General features: G+C 35.5%; 1 protein-coding gene across 1 annotated transcript in view; it reads left to right on the top strand.

The window, feature by feature from the left end:
* Positions 1–20,897, top strand: part of LRRC24 (leucine rich repeat containing 24) — a 516,058-nt gene that overhangs the window by 92,548 nt on the left and 402,613 nt on the right. The window contains exon 2 of the mRNA XM_053715436.1: positions 17,886–17,998. Coding sequence (XP_053571411.1) covers positions 17,982–17,998 — 17 coding nt within the window. The 5' untranslated portion in view covers positions 17,886–17,981. The remainder of the gene's footprint in view (positions 1–17,885; positions 17,999–20,897) is intronic.

Consider the following 20,897-nt stretch of genomic DNA (forward strand, 5'->3'; position numbering starts at 1 on the left):
AGCAACCAATCATCAGCTCCTGAGCATATCTAGATATGCTTTTCAGCAAGTGATATCAAGAGAATGAAGCAAATTAGATAATAGAAGTAAATTAGAAAGTTGTTTAAAATGACATGCTCTTTCTAAGTCATGAAAGAAAAAAATTGGGTTTCATGTCCCTTTAAGTGTGTTACAGGTACATTAGCGCGGCTCCCCAGTGTATTATAGGTACATTAGCACATGTATGTGTGTATATATATGTGTATATATATATATACACACACACACACACGTAAAGAAATGTACTGTGTAGGAATGCACACCATATATTTAGTAGCAGCTGCCAGGGTGCAATGTCAAAACAGTATGTACTATGCAAAAAAGGCAGCACTCACTGGTCATTTGTAAGTAAAATTTAGCTTTTAATAATACAAAAAGTTAAAATCTTGGGAAAAACATGACGCTTCGATGCCTAACTGGCATCTTTTTCAAATGTCCCAAAAGGTAAATCCAAAGTGGTCACACCAGCTATGTGGTGTTCCCTCATGGGACATTTGAAAAAGATGCCAGTTAGGCATCGAAACGTCATGTTTTTCGCAAGATTTTAACTTTTTGTATTATTAAAAGCTAAATTTTACTTACAAATGACCAGTGAGTGTATATATATATATATATATATGTGTGTGTGTGTGTGTGTGTGTATACATATACAGTATCCCACAAAAGTGAGTACACCCCTCACATTTTTGTAAATATTTTATTATATCTTTTCATGTGACTGAAGAAATGACACTTTGCTAGAATGTACAGTAGTGAGTGTACAGCCTGTATAACAGTGTAAATTTTCTGTCCCCTCAAAATAACTCAACACATAGCCATTAACGTCTAAACCGTTGGCAAAAAAAGTGAGTACACCCCTAAGTGGAAATGTCCAAATTGGGCCTAATTAGCTATTTTCCCTCCCCGGTGTCATGTGACTCGTTAGTGTTACAAGGTCTCAGGTGTAAATGGGGAGCAGGTGTGTTAAATTTGGTGTTATCGCTCTCACACTCTGTTTCACAGGACAGGTTCCACTCAGAACAGGCCTCGCCATGGTCGACCAAAGAAGGTGAGTGCACGTAATCAGCGTCATATCCAGAGGTTGTCTTTGGGAAATAGACGTATGAGTGCTGCCAGCATTGCTACAGAGCTTGAAGGGGGAGGGGTCAGCCTGTCAGTGCTCAGCCCATACGCCGCACACTACATCAAATTGGTATGCATGGCTGTGCTATTTACAAAAATGTGAGGGGTGTACTCACTTTTGTGAGATACTATGTGTATATATATATACACAGGGAGTGCAGAATTATTAGGCAAATTAGTATTTTGACCACATCATCCTCTTTATGCATGTTGTCTTACTCCAAGCTGTATAGGCTCGAAAGCCTACTACCAATTAAGCATATTAGGTGATGTGCATCTCTGTAATGAGAAGGGGTGTGGTCTAATGACATCAACACCCTATATCAGGTGTGCATAATTATGACGCAACTTCCTTTCCTTTGGCAAAATGGGTCAAAAGAAGGACTTGACAGGCTCAGAAAACTCAAAAATAGTGAGATATCTTGCAGAGGGATGCAGCACTCTTAAAATTGCAAAGCTTCTGAAGCGTGATCATCGAACAATCAAGCGTTTCATTCAAAATAGTCAACAGGGTCGCAAGAAGCGTGTGGAAAAACCAAGGCGCAAAATAACTGCCCATGAACTGAGAAAAGTCAAGCGTGCAGCTGCCAAGATGCCACTTGCCACCAGTTTGGTCATATTTCAGAGCTGCAACATCACTGGAGTGCCCAAAAGCACAAGGTGTGCAATACTCAGAGACATGGCCAAGGTAAGAAAGGCTGAAAGACGACCACCACTGAACAAGACACACAAGCTGAAACGTCAAGACTGGGACAAGAAATATCTCAAGACTGATTTTTCTAAGGTTTTATGGACTGATGAAATGATAGTGAGTCTTGATGGGCCAGATGGATGGGCCCGTGGCTGGATTGGTAAAGAGCAGAGAGCTCCAGTCCGAATCAGACGCCAGCAAGGTGGAGGTGGAGTACTGGTTTGGGCTGGTATCATCAAAGATGAGCTTGTGGGGCCTTTTCGGGTTGAGGATGGAGTCAAGCTCAACTCCCAGTCCTACTGCCAGTTTCTGGAAAACACCTTCTTCAAGCAGTGGTACAGGAAGAAGTCTGCATCCTTCAAGAAAAACATGATTTTCATGCAGGACAATGCTCCATCACACGCGTCCAAGTACTCCAAAGCGTGGCTGGCAAGAAAGGGTATAAAAGAAGAAAATCTAATGACATGGCCTCCTTGTTCACCTGATCTGAACCCCATTGAGAACCTGTGGTCCATCATCAAATGTGAGATTTACAAGGAGGGAAAACAGTACACCTCTCTGAACAGTGTCTGGGAGGCTGTGGTTGCTGCTGCACGCAATGTTGATGGTGAACAGATCAAAACACTGACAGAATCCATGGATGGCAGGCTTTTGAGTGTCCTTGCAAAGAAAGGTGGCTATATTGGTCACTGATTTGTTTTTGTTTTGTTTTTGAATGTCAGAAATGTATATTTGTGAATGTTGAGATGTTATATTGGTTTCACTGGTAAAAATAAATTATTGAAATGGGTATATATTTGTTTTTTGTTAAGTTGCCTAATAATTATGCACAGTAATAGTCACCTGCACACACAGATATCCCCCTAAAATAGCTATAACTAAAAACAAACTAAAAACTACTTCCAAAACTATTCAGCTTTGATATTAATGAGTTTTTTGGGTTCATTGAGAACATGGTTGTTGTTCAATAATAAAATTAATCCTCAAAAATACAACTTGCCTAATAATTCTGCACTCCCTGTATAGATATATTCATATACAGTATATAGGCATAGATATCCGATAGAGATAGATATTCGAAGTCCTGAAGTTAGTGCGTCTCTGTCTTTTGACTTGCAATACATGCGCTAACCTGGCTGTGATACATTTTTACCATCAGCACAGTTAGCGTGCAATCGGGAAGAAAAATGTAACGCACCACTCTGGCCCGTAGTCAAAGTTGTGCTCCTGTGCCACTCCAGATGGGAATACAGCAGATGAGCCAATCAGGAGGCATACATGCATATGCTTAAATTACTGGCTGTATCCTCATCTGGGGCAGAATGTGGGTTTACCAGGAAATAGGAGGGAAACACGTAGTAAAATAAAGGAATTCATCTAAATATAAAATGTTGTAATGAAATAGAGCATTTTATTTTTATACTAGAATCTTCCTTTAATACCTGCCCCTGAATATGCTCATTATGTGTCACATGATGTCTCAAGCACTCGTCAGACATGCGCACGGCCAAAAGAGCATACACAGGGCTTACTGGAGTAAGCTTCCGCGTATTGTTTGTATTTCAGTTTGCACACTGGGATGAGGGGATTTCTTCTTTTAATTTTATTTTGTTTTTTCTTTTTTAAAATGTATCTTGACATTATGTTCCGTTTATGGAAGTTTTCTATCTGGATTTCGTCTCTTTAAGTACAAACATAACACGGAAAGAGGGAAAACAGAGAAAAAAAGCTTGCTGCCTTTGCAGAAATACAATATTTAAAGCCATTTCTCACTGAACAATTTAAGAACATTTCCTGATTCTAATTTACATTCTGATCTCATCGTCTCATCTCTCATTATAATCTTTTTGGCTATTTTAGAGCAAAATTTTTCATCTCTGTGTGAAGCTTTATTGGTGTTAAAGCATATAACTTTTTGTTTAGCACTCAGGGGATAGCAACTACTAAATAAACAAGAGTTGACAGTCCAGGTTATTTGACTTTAATTGGTAATATGAGAGTATTCCAGATTGCAATGTCATGATCTAACAATATAGGGCCTCTATCGAGTATTAGGAGTGCACTCCGGTATTCAAAGCTATGAACCGGTGAGCTTATTGCACCGGTTTTAGCTTTTGCCTATCAGAGAGAGAAATGCAATGCATTATTGACCTGTTTGGCAGCTATGATGTTAATTATGTGTCCAGCTCTTTTTATGGTATTAAAGACATTTATTGAATACATCTTTCTGACGTTTTTTTACCTATATTCACTATGGACTCACAGGGCTATTGAGTATCCTCCTCACTTTCTATAGTATTCACTTAGTAGAGAAAACATAGTTAGTGAACTTTTTCTGATGGCAAGCTCTCTCACCATTAGTAAACATAAACCAGTGTAAACACATATACTATAGGTGAGTACTGAGCAGGGTTGTAAACTTAAAATTCACTTTGTTTGCACTGTAAAAATGGTGGCTCATTCAAATTTGATATATAAACGCACACAGTTTTCTAAACATTCAAAACCTGAAGGTCTTGCAAGCTGTGACCTTACTAATGATACTAATCTTACTAATGATAGATATTGTCTGTAGCGAATGAGGATTTTCCTGTCTGTGCTAATTGTAAGTTGGTGATCTATCTAAAATCCTTCGGTGCTTAAGATATTAGATTCATCCTGAAGTACTAAAGACCAGATTTTTTTTCAAATCCTCAAGTGCTTATGATGAGATCTATCTGAAATCTTCCTATGCTAATGACAAAATGTATCAAGTGTTAGACAAGACCTATACAAAATGTAAGTGCTAAAGATAGGATCTGTATAAAATGCTTAAAGGGACATTATACACTCATTTTTTCTTTGCATAAATGTTTTGTAGATGATCTATTTATATAGCCCATAAAGTTTTTTTTTTAAATGTATAGTTTTGCTTATTTTTAAAAAAAACATTGCTCTGATTTTCAGACTCTTAACCAAGCCCCAAAGTTGAATGAGAATACCGTCAGCTACCTACTCAAGCTTGCTCCTGTTTGTGTAAAGGGTCTTTTCATATGCAAAAGAAGGGGGAGGGGGGAGTGTCTTATTTCCCACTTGCAGTGGGCTTTCTAGCTACCTTTTCAACAGAGATAAACTGAGAGCTTCTAAGTAAGTTTTTAAACAGTTTTATACTAGATTTTTATATCAGTAGCTGTGCATCTTATTCTTTATAGTAGTGTATATTACATGCAGTTATATGAAAATGAGTGTATACTGTCCCTTTAACTGCTAGAGATGAGATATATCCAAAATCAAGTGCTAAAGACAAAGACCTATTCAAAATCCTCAAATACTAGAGAAAAGACAAGACCAATCGAAAATCCTCAAGTTCTAGAGAAAAGACCTATCCAAAAAATCAAGTACTAGAGAAAAGACCTATTCAAAATCCTCAAGTAGTAGACAAAAGACCTATCCAAAATCCTCGAGTACTATTGAAAAGGCATATCCAAAGTCTTCAAGTACTAGAGAAAATTCCTAGCCAAAGTCCTCAAGTGCTAGAGATGAGGCCTATCCAAAATCATCAAGTACTAGAGAAAAGATCTATTCAAAATCCTCATGTACTAAAGAAAATATATATCCAAAATCCTCAAGTGCTAGAGATGAGATCTTTCGAAAATCCTCAAGTGCTAGAGAAAAGACCTATTGAAACTCCTCACTGGTAGAGACAATACATATCTAAAACCTTGATGTGCTGAAGATGATATCTATCCAACATTTCCCTCAATACGCTTTACAGTACTAGTACCTATATAGACCCAAGGGCTAACTCAATAAGGTTGAAAACTTATGTCTGATCTGTCATCATTAAGTACTAGAAGTATCATATGGGCCCCATGTATAAAAGAGCGGCCCAGATCTAACATCTGTATTTGGAGTGTTTTATGTCTGCCACTTCAGATGTGGTGGAGAGTGAAAGAAGATTAGCTGCTACTTATTACATTTCAGACAGCAGGCCTGCATGTTGACGCCTTTTTTGCAGAATCCAAATCTCCAAAAGCTAAAATTCTAAAAAGCTTGAGACATGACATCCAAAATCCTCAATTGCTAGAGATGAGACCTATGTAAAATCCTTATGTGCTAGAAACAAGACGTATTTAAAATCAAGACGTATTTAAAAGTGCTAGAGATGAGACCAATCCAAAATCTTCAAGTGCTAGAAAGGATGCCTATCCTAAACCCTTAATTGCTAGAGATGAGACCTATCCAAAATCTAAAATCCTGAAGTGCTTTAGACAAGACCTATCCAAATTCCTCAAATACTAAAGACAAAGCCTATACAAAATCCTCATGTCATGAAGATGATATCTATCCAGCATGTCTCCCATATGCGCTACAGTACCTAATAGATTCCAGTGCTAACTCAATATGGTTGATTATTTATGTCTGATCCATCACTGTGGAGTTATACCCTGCCTTGGGGCGGGTGTACGGAAGGTGTAATAAAATATTATAGTGATAGCAACAGGTCACAAGATATGATGAAGAACATAATGTTGCCTTCCTGTTTAAAGTAATAGGAAGCACTTTTGCTTGTGACCAGTAGCTGTTGGAGTCTGGGTAATTATTTTTTCCCAGTACAAGTATACCCCGCTCATACAGTGGGTTAGGGACCTGAGCCCCGCTGTAAAGTGAAAACCGCCTTAAAGTGAAACAAGGCGGTTTAACTTTCTTTTCACTTGCCAGTGTGTTTAAAAACTTAACATGTTTGAACTAACATATATTAGGAGTGCAATAATGCTACGTTTAGTTTAACACTAGCACAGCACAGTAATTTAATTAGTATTCAATAAACACTGTACCTGTAAAGTGACAATTACTGTAGTACAATTTGCCAGACTATAACACTAAGACACAGATTGCACTGTAAGGCTGTAAACAGAGTGAACTGCTCATAACAAAATGGTGCCAGTCACTTTTCTCGCAATCTCACGAAGATTACAGCACTGTTTCAAATTCCTTGGAGGTTAAACTTCAGCTCCACAAAGCACTGTATTAGTGAAGCGCTGTAAAGTGAAGCGCTGTAAAGTGAAGCGCTGTAAAGTGAGGTATACCTGTAGTTGGTAAACTTTTACAAACAGGTATGACAATATTAAAATCTAGTCCAGGGACTGTTGTCATAGTGTTATTAAGATCGTTTATTAGCAACACCCTTCTGATCCCTATATGCTTGTGGCTGTACAATTTATTAGCAAATATATATACATTATAAGAAAAAGTATTGTTTTAACCTTATTTAAATTAATGAAAGTGCCAGTCATCTTAATGCGCAATTACTTTCATTTATAGTCTTCCATAAATTTAAATGCCTTTTTTATTTTAATTGTATATCCTACTTATGGTGAGAAATTATCCAGTTAATTTTCAAGATATATTTTATTAGAAATGTTCTCAAGTAATCCTTCTGAATTAAATGCTGTAAAATGCACAGATCTATTACGTTGCTTAAAATTTGAAGCTCATTTGAAATTCAAATGATTCTCTAAATATATATTATATGCCCCTTGGCTAAGAGCATTTGTAGAAAAAAAAGATGTAACCATCATATGTGAATATTTTTTATTCAACGCATTTTATACTGAAATGAGTAAGTCTGCCGGGTTATGTATGTAGCTAATTATATATAATTCATTCTAACAAACGCAGAAGTTTAATTAAAAATTGTTTATTTGAAAAGGATAATTTGTTCCAAACACACACATTAACCTGATTACAATTTTTCATTAATGATGTAATATTATATTACAGGAAGCTTAACTCCTTGGTTGCCAGAGAGCTCTGTCAGGTATGGCTAAGCTGTGCATTGCAGAAGGTATATTTCCTTTACGAGGGGCTGGATTACAAGTGGCACGCTAATGACAGCGCGTGTCACGATAAGCAATCTCACGACCACTCTAACTAGCTTGCATTTTACACATTTTTTGAAAGTAAACGGTTATGTACTTGAAGATCTACAGTAAAGTGTTAGGGTTAAAAAAACAAGTTGCACAAAACACCTCAAAAAACACACTATATATATATATATATATATATATATATATATATATATATATATATATATATATATATACACACACACTTAATGATAAAAATATTTAATATAAATATTATTTTTTATAAGGGTTAAAAATGATATGGTATACTGCAAGGTATTTGAATTGAAAGGGCTATAATGTGTGTATGTGAGTATATATGCCAATAAGCATTAGCAGGAAGTGCCTATCAATAAGTCAATAAGCATTAGCAGGAAGTGCCTATAAATTAGTCAATTAGCATTAATGGGAAGTGCCTATAAATTAGTCAATAAGCATTAGCAGGAAGTGCCTGTAAATTAGTCAATACGCATTAGCAGAAAGTGCCTATAAATTAGTCAATTAGCATTAATGGGAAGTGCCTATAAATTAGTCAATAAGCATTAGCAGGAAGTGCCTATAAATTAGTCAATAAGCATTAGCAGGAAGTGCCTATCAATTAGCCAATTAGCATTAGCAGGAAGTGCCTATCAATTAGTCAATTAGCATTAGCAGGAAGTGCCTATAAATTAGTCAATTAGCATTAGCAGGAAGTGCCTATAAATTGGTCAATTAGCATTAGCAGGAAGTGCCTATAATTTGGTCAATTAGCATTAGCAGGAAGTGCCTATAAATTAGTCAATTAGCATTAGCAGGAAGTGCCTATAAATTGGTAAATTAGCATTAGCAGGAAGTGCCTATAAATTAGTCAATAAGCATTAGCAGGAAGTGCCAATGAATTAGCCAATTAGCATTAGCAGGAAGTGCCTATAAATTAGTCAATTAGCATTAGCAGGCAGTGCCTATAAATTAGTCAATATACATTAGCAGGCAGTGCCTATAAATTATCATTAGCAGGAAGTGCCTATAAATTAGCCAATTAGCATTAGTAGGTAGTGCCTATAAATTAGTCAATATACATAAGCAGGAAGTACCTATCAATTAGCATTAGCAGGCAGTGCCTCTAAATTAGTCAATATACATTAGCAGGCAGTGCCTATAAATTAGCATTAGCAGGCAGTGCCTATAAATTAGTCAATATACATTAGCAGGAAGTACCTATCAATTAACATTAGCAGGCAGTGCCTATAAATTAGTCAATATACATTAGCAGGCAGTGCCTATAAAATTAGTCAATATACATTAGCAGGCAGTGCCTGTAAATTAGCATTAGCAGGCAGTGCCTATAAATTAGTCAATATACATTAGCAGGAAGTACCTATCAATTAACATTAGCAGGCAGTGCCTATAAATTAGTCAATATACATTAGCAGGCAGTGCCTATAAAATTAGTCAATATACATTAGCAGGCAGTGCCTGTAAATTAGTCAATTAGCATTAATGGGAAGTGCCTATAAATTAGTCAATAAGCATTAGCAGGAAGTGCCTATAAATTAGTCAATAAGCATTAGCAGGAAGTGCCTATCAATTAGCCAATTAGCATTAGCAGGAAGTGCCTATCAATTAGCCAATTAGCATTAGCAGGAAGTGCCTATCAATTAGCCAATTAGCATTAGCAGGAAGTGCCTATAAATTAGTCAATTAGCATTAGCAGGAAGTGCCTATAAATTGGTCAATTAGCATTAGCAGGAAGTGCCTATAATTTGGTCAATTAGCATTAGCAGGAAGTGCCTATAAATTAGTCAATTAGCATTAGCAGGAAGTGCCAATGAATTAGCCAATTAGCATTAGCAGGAAGTGCCTATAAATTAGTCAATTAGCATTAGCAGGAAGTGCCTATAAATTAGTCAATTAGCATTAGCAGGCAGTGCCTATAAATTAGTCAATTAGCATTAGCAGGAAGTGCCTATAAATTGGTCAATTAGCATTAGCAGGAAGTTCCTATAAATTAGTCAATAAGCATTAGCAGGAAGTGCCAATGAATTAGCCAATTAGCATTAGCAGGAAGTGCCTATAAATTAGTCAATTAGCAGGCAGTGCCTATAAATTAGTCAATATACATTAGCAGGCAGTGCCTATAAATAAGCATTAGCAGGAAGTGCCTATAAATTAGCCAATTAGCATTAGTAGGCAGTGCCTATAAATTAGTCAATATACATAAGCAGGAAGTACCTATCAATTAACATTAGCAGGCAGTGCCTATAAAATAGCCAATTAGCATTAGCAGGCAGTGCCTATAAATTAGTCAATATACATTAGCAGGCAGTGCCTATAAATTAGCATTATCCGGAAGTGCCTATAAATTAGCCAATTAGCATTAGTAGGCAGTGCCTATAAATTAGTCAATATACATTAGCAGGAAGTACCTATCAATTAACATTAGCAGGCAGTGCCTATAAATTAGTCAATTAGCATTAGCAGGAAGTGCCTATAATTTGGTCAATTAGCATTAGCAGGAAGTGCCAATGAATTAGCCAATTAGCATTAGCAGGAAGTGCCTATAAATTAGTCAATTAGCATTAGCAGGCAGTGCCTATAAATTAGTCAATTAGCATTAGCAGGAAGTGCCTATAAATTGGTCAATTAGCATTAGCAGGAAGTGCCAATGAATTAGCCAATTAGCATTAGCAGGAAGTGCCTATAAATTAGTCAATTAGCATTAGCAGGCAGTGCCTATAAATTAGTCAATATACATCAGCAGGCAGTGCCTATAAATTAGCATTAGCAGGAAGTGCCTATAAATTAGCCAATTAGCATTAGTAGGCAGTGCCTATAAATTAGTCAATATACATAAGCAGGAAGTACCTATCAATTAACATTAGCAGGCAGTGCCTATAAAATAGCCAATTAGCATTAGCAGGCAGTGCCTATAAATTAGTCAATATACATTAGCAGGCAGTGCCTATAAATTAGCATTATCCGGAAGTGCCTATAAATTAGCCAATTAGCATTAGTAGGCAGTGCCTATAAATTAGTCAATATACATTAGCAGGAAGTACCTATCAATTAACATTAGCAGGCAGTGCCTATAAATTAGTCAATTAGCATTAGCAGGAAGTGCCTATAATTTGGTCAATTAGCATTAGCAGGAAGTGCCAATGAATTAGCCAATTAGCATTAGCAGGAAGTGCCTATAAATTAGTCAATTAGCATTAGCAGGCAGTGCCTATAAATTAGTCAATTAGCATTAGCAGGAAGTGCCTATAAATTGGTCAATTAGCATTAGCAGGAAGTGCCAATGAATTAGCCAATTAGCATTAGCAGGAAGTGCCTATAAATTAGTCAATTAGCATTAGCAGGCAGTGCCTATAAATTAGTCAATATACATCAGCAGGCAGTGCCTATAAATTAGCATTAGCAGGAAGTGCCTATAAATTAGCCAATTAGCATTAGTAGGCAGTGCCTATAAATTAGTCAATATACATAAGCAGGAAGTACCTATCAATTAACATTAGCAGGCAGTGCCTATAAAATAGTCAATTAGCATTAGCAGGCAGTGCCTATAAATTAGTCAATATACATTAGCAGGCAGTGCCTATAAATTAGCATTATCCGGAAGTGCCTATAAATTAGCCAATTAGCATCAGTAGGCAGTGCCTATAAATTAGTCAATATACATTAGCAGGAAGTACCTATCAATTAACATTAGCAGGCAGTGCCTATAAATTAGTCAATTAGCATTAGCAGGAAGTGCCTATAATTTGGTCAATTAGCATTAGCAGGAAGTGCCAATGAATTAGCCAATTAGCATTAGCAGGAAGTGCCTATAAATTAGTCAATTAGCATTAGCAGGCAGTGCCTATAAATTAGTCAATTAGCATTAGCAGGAAGTGCCTATAAATTGGTCAATTAGCATTAGCAGGAAGTGCCAATGAATTAGCCAATTAGCATTAGCAGGAAGTGCCTATAAATTAGTCAATTAGCATTAGCAGGCAGTGCCTATAAATTAGTCAATATACATCAGCAGGCAGTGCCTATAAATTAGCATTAGCAGGAAGTGCCTATAAATTAGCCAATTAGCATTAGTAGGCAGTGCCTATAAATTAGTCAATATACATAAGCAGGAAGTACCTATCAATTAACATTAGCAGGCAGTGCCTATAAAATAGCCAATTAGCATTAGCAGGCAGTGCCTATAAATTAGTCAATATACATTAGCAGGCAGTGCCTATAAATTAGCATTATCCGGAAGTGCCTATAAATTAGCCAATTAGCATTAGTAGGCAGTGCCTATAAATTAGTCAATATACATTAGCAGGAAGTACCTATCAATTAACATTAGCAGGCAGTGCCTATAAATGAGTCAATATACATTAGCAGGCAGTGCCTATAAATTAGCCAATTAATTTTAGCAGGAAGTGCATATAAATTAGCCAATTAGCATTAGCAGGCAGTGCCTATAAATTAGTCAATATACATTAGCAGGCAGTGCCTATCAATTAGCCAATTAACATTAGCAGCAAGTGCCTATAAATTAGCCAATTAACATTAGCAGGAAGCGCCTATAAATTAGTCAATAAGCATTAGCAGGAAGTGCCTATAAATTAGTCAATATACATTAGCAGGAAGTACCTATCAATTAACATTAACAGGAAGTGCCTATAAATTAGTCAATATACATTAGCAGGCAGTGCCGATAAATTAGCCAATTAGCATTAGCAGGAAGTGCATATAAATTAGCCAATTAGCATTAGCAGGCAGTGCCTATAAATTAGTCAATATACATTAGCAGGAAGTGCCTATCAATTAGCCAATTAACATTAGCAGGAAGTGCCTATAAATTAGCCAATTAACATTAGCAGGAAGCGCCTATAAATTAGTCAATAAGCATTAGCAGGAAGTGCCTATAAATTAGTCAATATACATTAGCAGTAAGTGCCTATCATTTAGCCAATTAACATCAGCAGGAAGTGCCTATAAAATAGCCAATTAACATTAGCAGGAAGTGCCTATAAATTAGCCAATTAACATTAGCAGGAAGCGCCTATAAATTAGTCAATATACATTAGCAGTAAGTGCCTATCATTTAGCCAATTAACATCAGCAGGAAGTGCCTATCAGCCAACGAACATTATCAGGAAGTAACTTTCAGCCAATAAGCATTAGCAGGACTTACCTATCAATCAGTGAGCATACACAGGAAGTATCTAACGGCCAGTGAGCATTACTAGGAAATACCTATCACCCAAGACAACTGTATTAGTTTCAATTTAAATGTAAAAAGCTTTTACTTCACAAGCAAAAAACAAAAATCAACCTGTTTAGATGCTGCTCTTTGATATGGGTGACACTGTCCCTTTAATAGCTTTATTTGCCCCGATCATATTGTATGTAGTGAGATTTTCAGTGGGTGGACAGTCTTATTATCTATATATATTAGGGACCCTATAGTGTGGTGTATGCAGACAGCAAAGGCAAACTGTAGAGCTTACTGATAGAGGGCCAGATGACAGAGTGCTATTTAACACCCGAGCGCTAACTGCCCTAGAAGTTCAGCTTTTTGTGCTCCTTGGGCTGCACTCGTATTATGAGTTGAAAGTAAACTTTTTTCGCTGGTGCACTAACCTGACAAGCACAAAAAAACAAAGCTAGAATATCATGTGCACGTTCACGTATTCCCCTATAGACATCCCAGGAGTAAAATAAAGTGGTAAAAAAACCTGACTCGCATGCAAACCTGATCATATTCTCAAGTACACTAACCCGACATATAAATATATATTTCACATTCCAATGTTCTTCACATAACAGAATATGTTCTATTTATTCATAAATACATATTTCTACTTATATCTGATGGTATTTTGGTAAAATATATATCTGCACCTATATATATATTATTACATGAACATTGGAATGTGAAATATTTACAGTACATACACAGTATAACACTTTAATTAAATATAAATATTGCATAAATATGCTTTTACATGTATTCATCTACTTAACTGCAAAGGGCTCCAATGCACTTATATATACGTATATGTCTATATGTGTGTACATATGTATTTGTGTGTTTGTATGTGTATATATATGTCTGTAAATACATATATACACATATAAATACATATGTACACACCACACACACATATATATATGTTTAGGGGCCGAATTATCAAGCTCCGAAAAGACCACTACTTCATAACTTGTCCACCTGCTCTGAGGTTGCGGACAGAAATCAACCCGATCGAATACGACTGTAACTGTACTTTATAATGTATTTTTATTAGACAGTGTTAATATGAGTGTAACTGTACTGTGTAATGTATATTTATTAGACAGTGTTATTGTGAATGTAACTGTACTGTGTAATATATATTTATTAGATAGTGTTATTATGTGTGTAACTGTACTGTGTAATGTATATTTATTAGACAGTGTTATTATGAGTGTAACTGTACTGTGTAATGTATATTTATTAGACAGTGTTATTGTGAATGTAACTGTACTGTGTAATTTATATTTATTAGACAGTGTTAATATGAGTGTAACTGTACTGTGTAATGTATATTTATTAGATAGTGTTATTGTGAGTGTAACTGTACTGTGTAATGTATATGTATTAGACAGTGTTATTATGTGTGTAAATGTACTGTGTAATGTATATTTATTAGATGGTGTTATTATATGTGTAACTGTACTGTGAAAAGTATATTTATTAGACAGTGTTATTATGTGTCTAACTTTTCCTTTTTATGTATTTTTATTAGACAGTGTTAATATGAGTGTAACTGTACTCTGTAATGTATTTTTATTAGATGTGTTATTATGAATGTAACGGTACTGTGTAAAGTATATTAGATAGTGTTATTATAAGTGTAACTGTACTGTGTAATGTATATTTATTAGACAGTGTTATTGTGAGTGTAACTGTACTGTGTAAGGTATATTTTGGACAGTGTTATGAGTGTAACTGTACTGTGTAATGTATATTTATTAGATGGTGTTATGAGTGTAATTGTACTGTGTAATGTATATTATTAGACAGTTATTATATGTGTAACTGTACTGTGTAATGTATATTTATTAGACAGTGTTATGAGTGTAACTGCACTGTGTAATGTATATTTATTAGATAGTTTTATTGTGACTGTAACTGTACTGTGTAATGTATATTTATTAGATAGTGTTATTGTGAGTGTAACTGTACAGTGTAATGTATATTTATTAGACAGTGTTATTATAAGTGTAACTGTACTGTGTAATGTATATTTATTAGACAGTGTTATGTGTGTAACTGTACTGTGTAATGTATATTTATTAGATGTGTTATTGTGAGTGTAACTGTACTCTGTAATGTATTTTTATTAGATGTGTTATTATGAATGTAACGGTACTGTGTAAAGTATATTAGATAGTGTTATTATAAGTGTAACTGTACTGTGTAATGTATATTTATTAGACAGTGTTATTGTGAGTGTAACTGTACTGTGTAAGGTATATTTTGGACAGTGTTATGAGTGTAACTGTACTGTGTAATGTATATTTATTAGATGGTGTTATGAGTGTAACTGTACTGTGTAATGTATATTTATTAGACAGTGTTATGAGTGTAACTGCACTGTGTAATGTATATTTATTAGATAGTTTTATTGTGACTGTAACTGTACATTTATTAGATAGTGTTATTGTGAGTGTAACTGTACAGTGTAATGTATATTTATTAGACAGTGTTATTATAAGTGTAACTGTACTGTGTAATGTATATTTATTAGACAGTGTTAATATGAGTGTAACTATACTGTGTAATGTATATTTATTAGACAGTGTTATTATAAGTGTAACTGTACTGTGTAATGTATATTTATTAGACAGTGTTATTATGAGTGTAACTGTACTGTGTAATGTATATTATTAGATGGTGTTATTATGAGTGTAACTGTACTATGTAATGTATATTTATTAGACAGTGTTAATATGAGTGTAACTGTACTGTGTAATGTATATTTATTAGACAGTGTTATGTGTGTAACTGTACTGTGTAATGTATATTTATTAGATGTGTTATTGTGAGTGTAACTGTACTTTGTAATGTATTTTTGATCTGTTTTGTGCAACTTTTTTGTTCCACAAAACAGTTAACTAGAGCTCTGAGGACGTGGTAATCATTCTAGCATAAATTGCGATTGCGCTCAAGCAATTGGGTTTATTTTCAACTCGTAATACCAGCAGTAAACCAGAAGAGTGCAAACACCCGCAATAAACCCCTTATTGTTTGCATTCAAATGTTAGAGCTCCACTCGTAATCGGGCCCTGAATGTGCACATCTTTTACAGTAGCAGTGTTTGCAATAATGTTTGTAACAATGTTTTACATAAAGTGCTCACTGCTTACGGTTTGTTGTGCTTCAGAAGTAAATTGCGCCATAACAAATCAGGTAATACTATTTTCTTGCATGATATGGTTTTGGTATCATTAAAACACCCCTTAATTTTACCTTTTCATTTCTTCATGTCTGTATTATTTTTATAAAGATACATTCTTAGCTTCTGGCTTAGTATGTGATTGGAATAAGAACCAGTGTAAGTAGGAGTGGACTAAGTGCTAATAGATATTGGCCTTAAGCTTACTCACAGGTTAGTCTCCTAGCGGATTAACAGAGGATGGAATACAATGAGAGGAGAGAGGCCTAATCCAGGCCAAAACGCGTTGACATACTGGCAAGCTTATTTTTAATTGTCTTTTACTGTGTACAAACAGTTTTGTACTATTGTTTCTTTCCACAGGTTTTTTTGCATTTTTATCATTTTTTTTTTTTTAAATACATCTTTTATATATTTTTTATATTTTATTATTACTAATTTTTTCACACTTCCATTTATTATCACATTTTTGTTTAGTCTACCATTATGGATACCTAACACATGGACACTCATCTGGATAAATATTGTATAACCATTGCACCATTTTTTTCCTCTCTTTTTGTCTCCCATTTTTTCAACTTTTTTATGTGATCACATTTATTACAATCATTTTTTAATTTTTACATTTGATACAATTGGCCAACTACTGTTCCACTCGGTCACCTGATAATTGACATTGGTTTTTGGATCTACCTTTTACACCTAGCACTTCTTCACGACCCCATTGGAGGATTCATCACAATTTGACTTTGTATCAGAAACTCTTGAATGTACCACATTTTTCATTTTATATTCATTTTTTGCACTATCCAAAAAATTTTGGGACCTCACATACCTTTTTGATGACGTTCTTTTAAATCACATCACAGGTTTTATCTTTGTTGTGAACATTGTTGTGAACATTTTTAGATTTTTATTGTGATTCTACTGGATTTTATCCATCATTCACATTTATCACCATTATCAACCACAAGTTGGTTTAACATCTGGTTTACTTTTAGAACACAGCATTATTTTATACATTTCTATATAATGTTTGTATGTTTTTAAGCTACAGTCATGGATCCATGCACATAATCTTTTTTACATTGTTGCAGTATTGTTATATATATTATATGTATTAAACATTTTTAAAACAATTTTATAGTATTTAGCAATCATCCAGTCCTATGCCTTTTAAGCTTCTAGCGCTTACCCTCTCCTTTCATTGTCTTAGTATGTGATAGGGTTTTGTTTAATGCAATTAGCGAAAATGCAGAGATTCTTTACTTATTTGTGCTATAATGAATTGATATTAGATTGGCTTCCTCCCTAAACCATCTATGATATTCAGAGCAGTGTACACTGTGTAGCAAGTGTACGTTACATTGCCTCGCTAGCACAGCATGCAAGGTTTTAATTATTGTCTCAGTTTATTTCTCCTTTTCTCCCACACACATTCCTGTCCCGCGCCTTCATCATTCCTAACTCTCAGACCATTCCTGGGACCAGTTTCCTTGACAAACACTAGTACCAGAATTTGTTGTTCACAAACAAGACGTTACTTTAGAGAATGAACCAACTGTCATACGTTATGTAGATGTTATGTACCCTGGGGGCTTCTAGTGACTGATAGGACATGTATTGACACTATATTATTGCTAAAACCAATTTGTTTATATTCTATCTGCTGGGAATATTGTTAACAAGTAACGATAAAATACATTAACATAAACAGCACTAATTATGTCCTCTTGTCCCCAGGAATATGCTTGTGTACTGGCAGACCTAAGATCACATTCTAGTGGGAGCATCACAGGGCATGAATCTGGCAAAACACAAAGGGCAACAAAGTAACCCATGGCTAGTGGTACCAGGTGAGAATCCAGACTTTTATATTGTGGCATTTTGTTGTAAACTTTCTCTTTTTCCCCCTTAACGTGCAAGTGGCTTGTGTTTGAGGATCTTAAGTGATGTACATTTTAAACATATTAACTTGCCTAACCCCATTCCTTAAACTCAATCTGTAGCCTCTATTCATATACACATTCTCTGATACCAACCAATACACAACCCATATTCCTGGTCCCAATAACTAACCATGATCCATAATCTTATTAACTAACTACAAATTCCTAAATGCTATCTCTAACCCCATTTCTTATAGCCAATCCATAACCTCTATTCATAGCCACATTCTCTTATATCAGCCCATACACAACCCATATTCCTGGTCCCAGTAACTAACCATGATCCATAATCCCATTTCCTAACTAAAAATTCCTAAATGTTTACCCCAAAACCCAAGCCCTTAACACATTCCTTATACCCAATTCATAAGCTCTAGTCATAGCCACATTCTCTTACACCAACCTATATTCATTATCCCAGTAACTAACCCTAATACACAATCTCATTCGCTAACCCCATTTCTTAAACCCAATCAGTAATCCCTATTCATAGCCACATTCTCTTAAACCGGCCAATACACAAGCCATATTCCTGGTCCCAGTAACTAACCATGATCCATAATCCCATTTCCTAACTACAAATTCCTAAATGTTAACCCCAAAACCCAAGCCCTTACCACATTCCTTATACCCAATCCATAACCTCTAGTCATAGCCACATTCTCTTACACCAACCTATATTCATGGTCCATTAACTAACCCTGATACACAATCTCATTCCCTAACCCCATTTCTTAAGTCTAGTCAGTAATCTCTATTCAGAGCCACATTCTCTTAAACCGGCCAATACAAAACCCATATTCCTGGTCCAGTAACTAACCATGATCCATAATCCCATTTCCTAACTCCAAATTCCTAAATGTTATCCCTAACCCCAAACCCTAATCACATTCAATAATTATAGTTTATAACCACAATCCCTAAACAACTCATAACCCTAAACACAATACCTATCCTCCAATCCCTAACTATGACACATAACCCCAGCCCATGCCTTAACAGTAAATATATAATCCCCACCCAACCCACACCCATCCCCACCCCCTAACCTCAAATCCCTTGACATAATCATTAACCCAAAGCCCTAAACACATTATCAATTCCCTAAATACAACCATTACACCCTTTCTTTAACACAATTCCTAAACAATCCATAAACACATCTCTAACCCAAATTAATGACTCCTAGTACCTAACCTGCAATCCCTAACTCCCAACCCTAATACCTAATCTTCAATTTCTTACCCCAGTCCGTAGCCCTGGCATTAATGCCAACATTACCTTAGTATTCAGATTGTAGAGTATAGTATTATTTGTTAATTGTTTATATATATATAAACTTTACGTGTGTTTATTTTGTACATCAGACGATTATCGAATAAACAAAACAATAAGGACGACACAACCTGCTATAGACACATGCTGATCATTTTCATTTCTCTCTTTCTGTTAGTACACAATGTATTTTTGGCGTACACAAGCTGAATGTATAATAGTGTTTGATAGCACTGTCAGTCTGCTGGAGGGGATATCTTCTCCTTGTTCTGTCTTATACAAGTACAGCCGCACTCTGGGCACATGTGTTTCAATAAAACAGCTCAGTCGCACAGCAGAACCAACACAGAGTGGCCCATGTTCTGTGTATCCTTGCCAGTTAGGCTAAAGGTTGTATAATTGCACCCTCACAACGCAGAGGTGCCAGCTACCCTGATTTTGCAAGATAGCACTGTTTCTACAAGTTCGGTGCTCAGAGCAGGGAGAGGGGTAAAGAAAGGAGAAAGGGCATTTTTAAACAATGAATAGAGCTAGGAATAGGTAGTAAAATATGAGGTTCTTCCCTAATCCTCTGCACCCTTATGTTTGGATTTTTGTGTTCATGTTTATGCCTAGAAATATTATGTTCTAGAATCACCACTGTTTCCATCTCTGGCAGTCTTGGAAAATTAACAGCAATATAACCCATAGCCTTGTAATTGCTAACATCCCAATACATAGAACAAGTTCTACTGTCAAGCATCTCTGCATCACAAAAATGTCTTCAAAATATGAGTTTAAAGGAAAAAAACACCAACATATGCACAGAAGACTTGAAAACAGTTAAAAAGTAAAAATGACACTGTCTTGTAAGGTTTGAAATACTTAGACATGACAGCAACAAAATATTTCATATGGGCAGTCTCATGTTTATGAGTCCTGCAAGTTTTTTTTTTTAAACCCCAAACAGTGCCACTGGAATGGCCCAGAACATTGATAACCAGACCCTTGTTTCTATCTGCAAAAGTTCTCCTTCCATCCAGTGAGACTTTACCCTCATAAAACGGGAATCAATTGCAAAACGGGTTTTGTAAATATTTGTAATTCTAAATTATCCACGTGACTATGTTTGTCAGTTGTAATCATTACTTTTCTACGTTCTCATTGGCTGTGTGAGATCTTGTGTATTGGGTTGCTTCACAAAACTATATAACACTAGAAACCATAAGCGAAACAAGCCACAATTAATTTAATATGTCCTATCCTCTTAGCAACCTAATGAGCACCTACGAATCTATCATCCCTTTAGCAACCAAGGGGTTAAAGAAAGTCCTACAATTCTAATTCTCCCTTAAATCTAAACTTATTCCTTGGCAGCTCCAAGGAGTCTTAAAGCTTAATGCTTCCAAGCTGTATATCATCTCCAGGCATTTATATTTTGGGGATGTGCAACCAGCCTCCGTTAATGCCATTATTTTAGTGCTTTTTTATGTAAAACAATATAACTGCAATTTAATTCTTGCACACAAATGAAGGCATTTAAAGAGATGGT

Source organism: Bombina bombina, chromosome 5 (genome assembly GCF_027579735.1).
Source record: "Bombina bombina isolate aBomBom1 chromosome 5, aBomBom1.pri, whole genome shotgun sequence".
NCBI classification, from domain to species: Eukaryota; Metazoa; Chordata; class Amphibia; order Anura; family Bombinatoridae; genus Bombina; species Bombina bombina.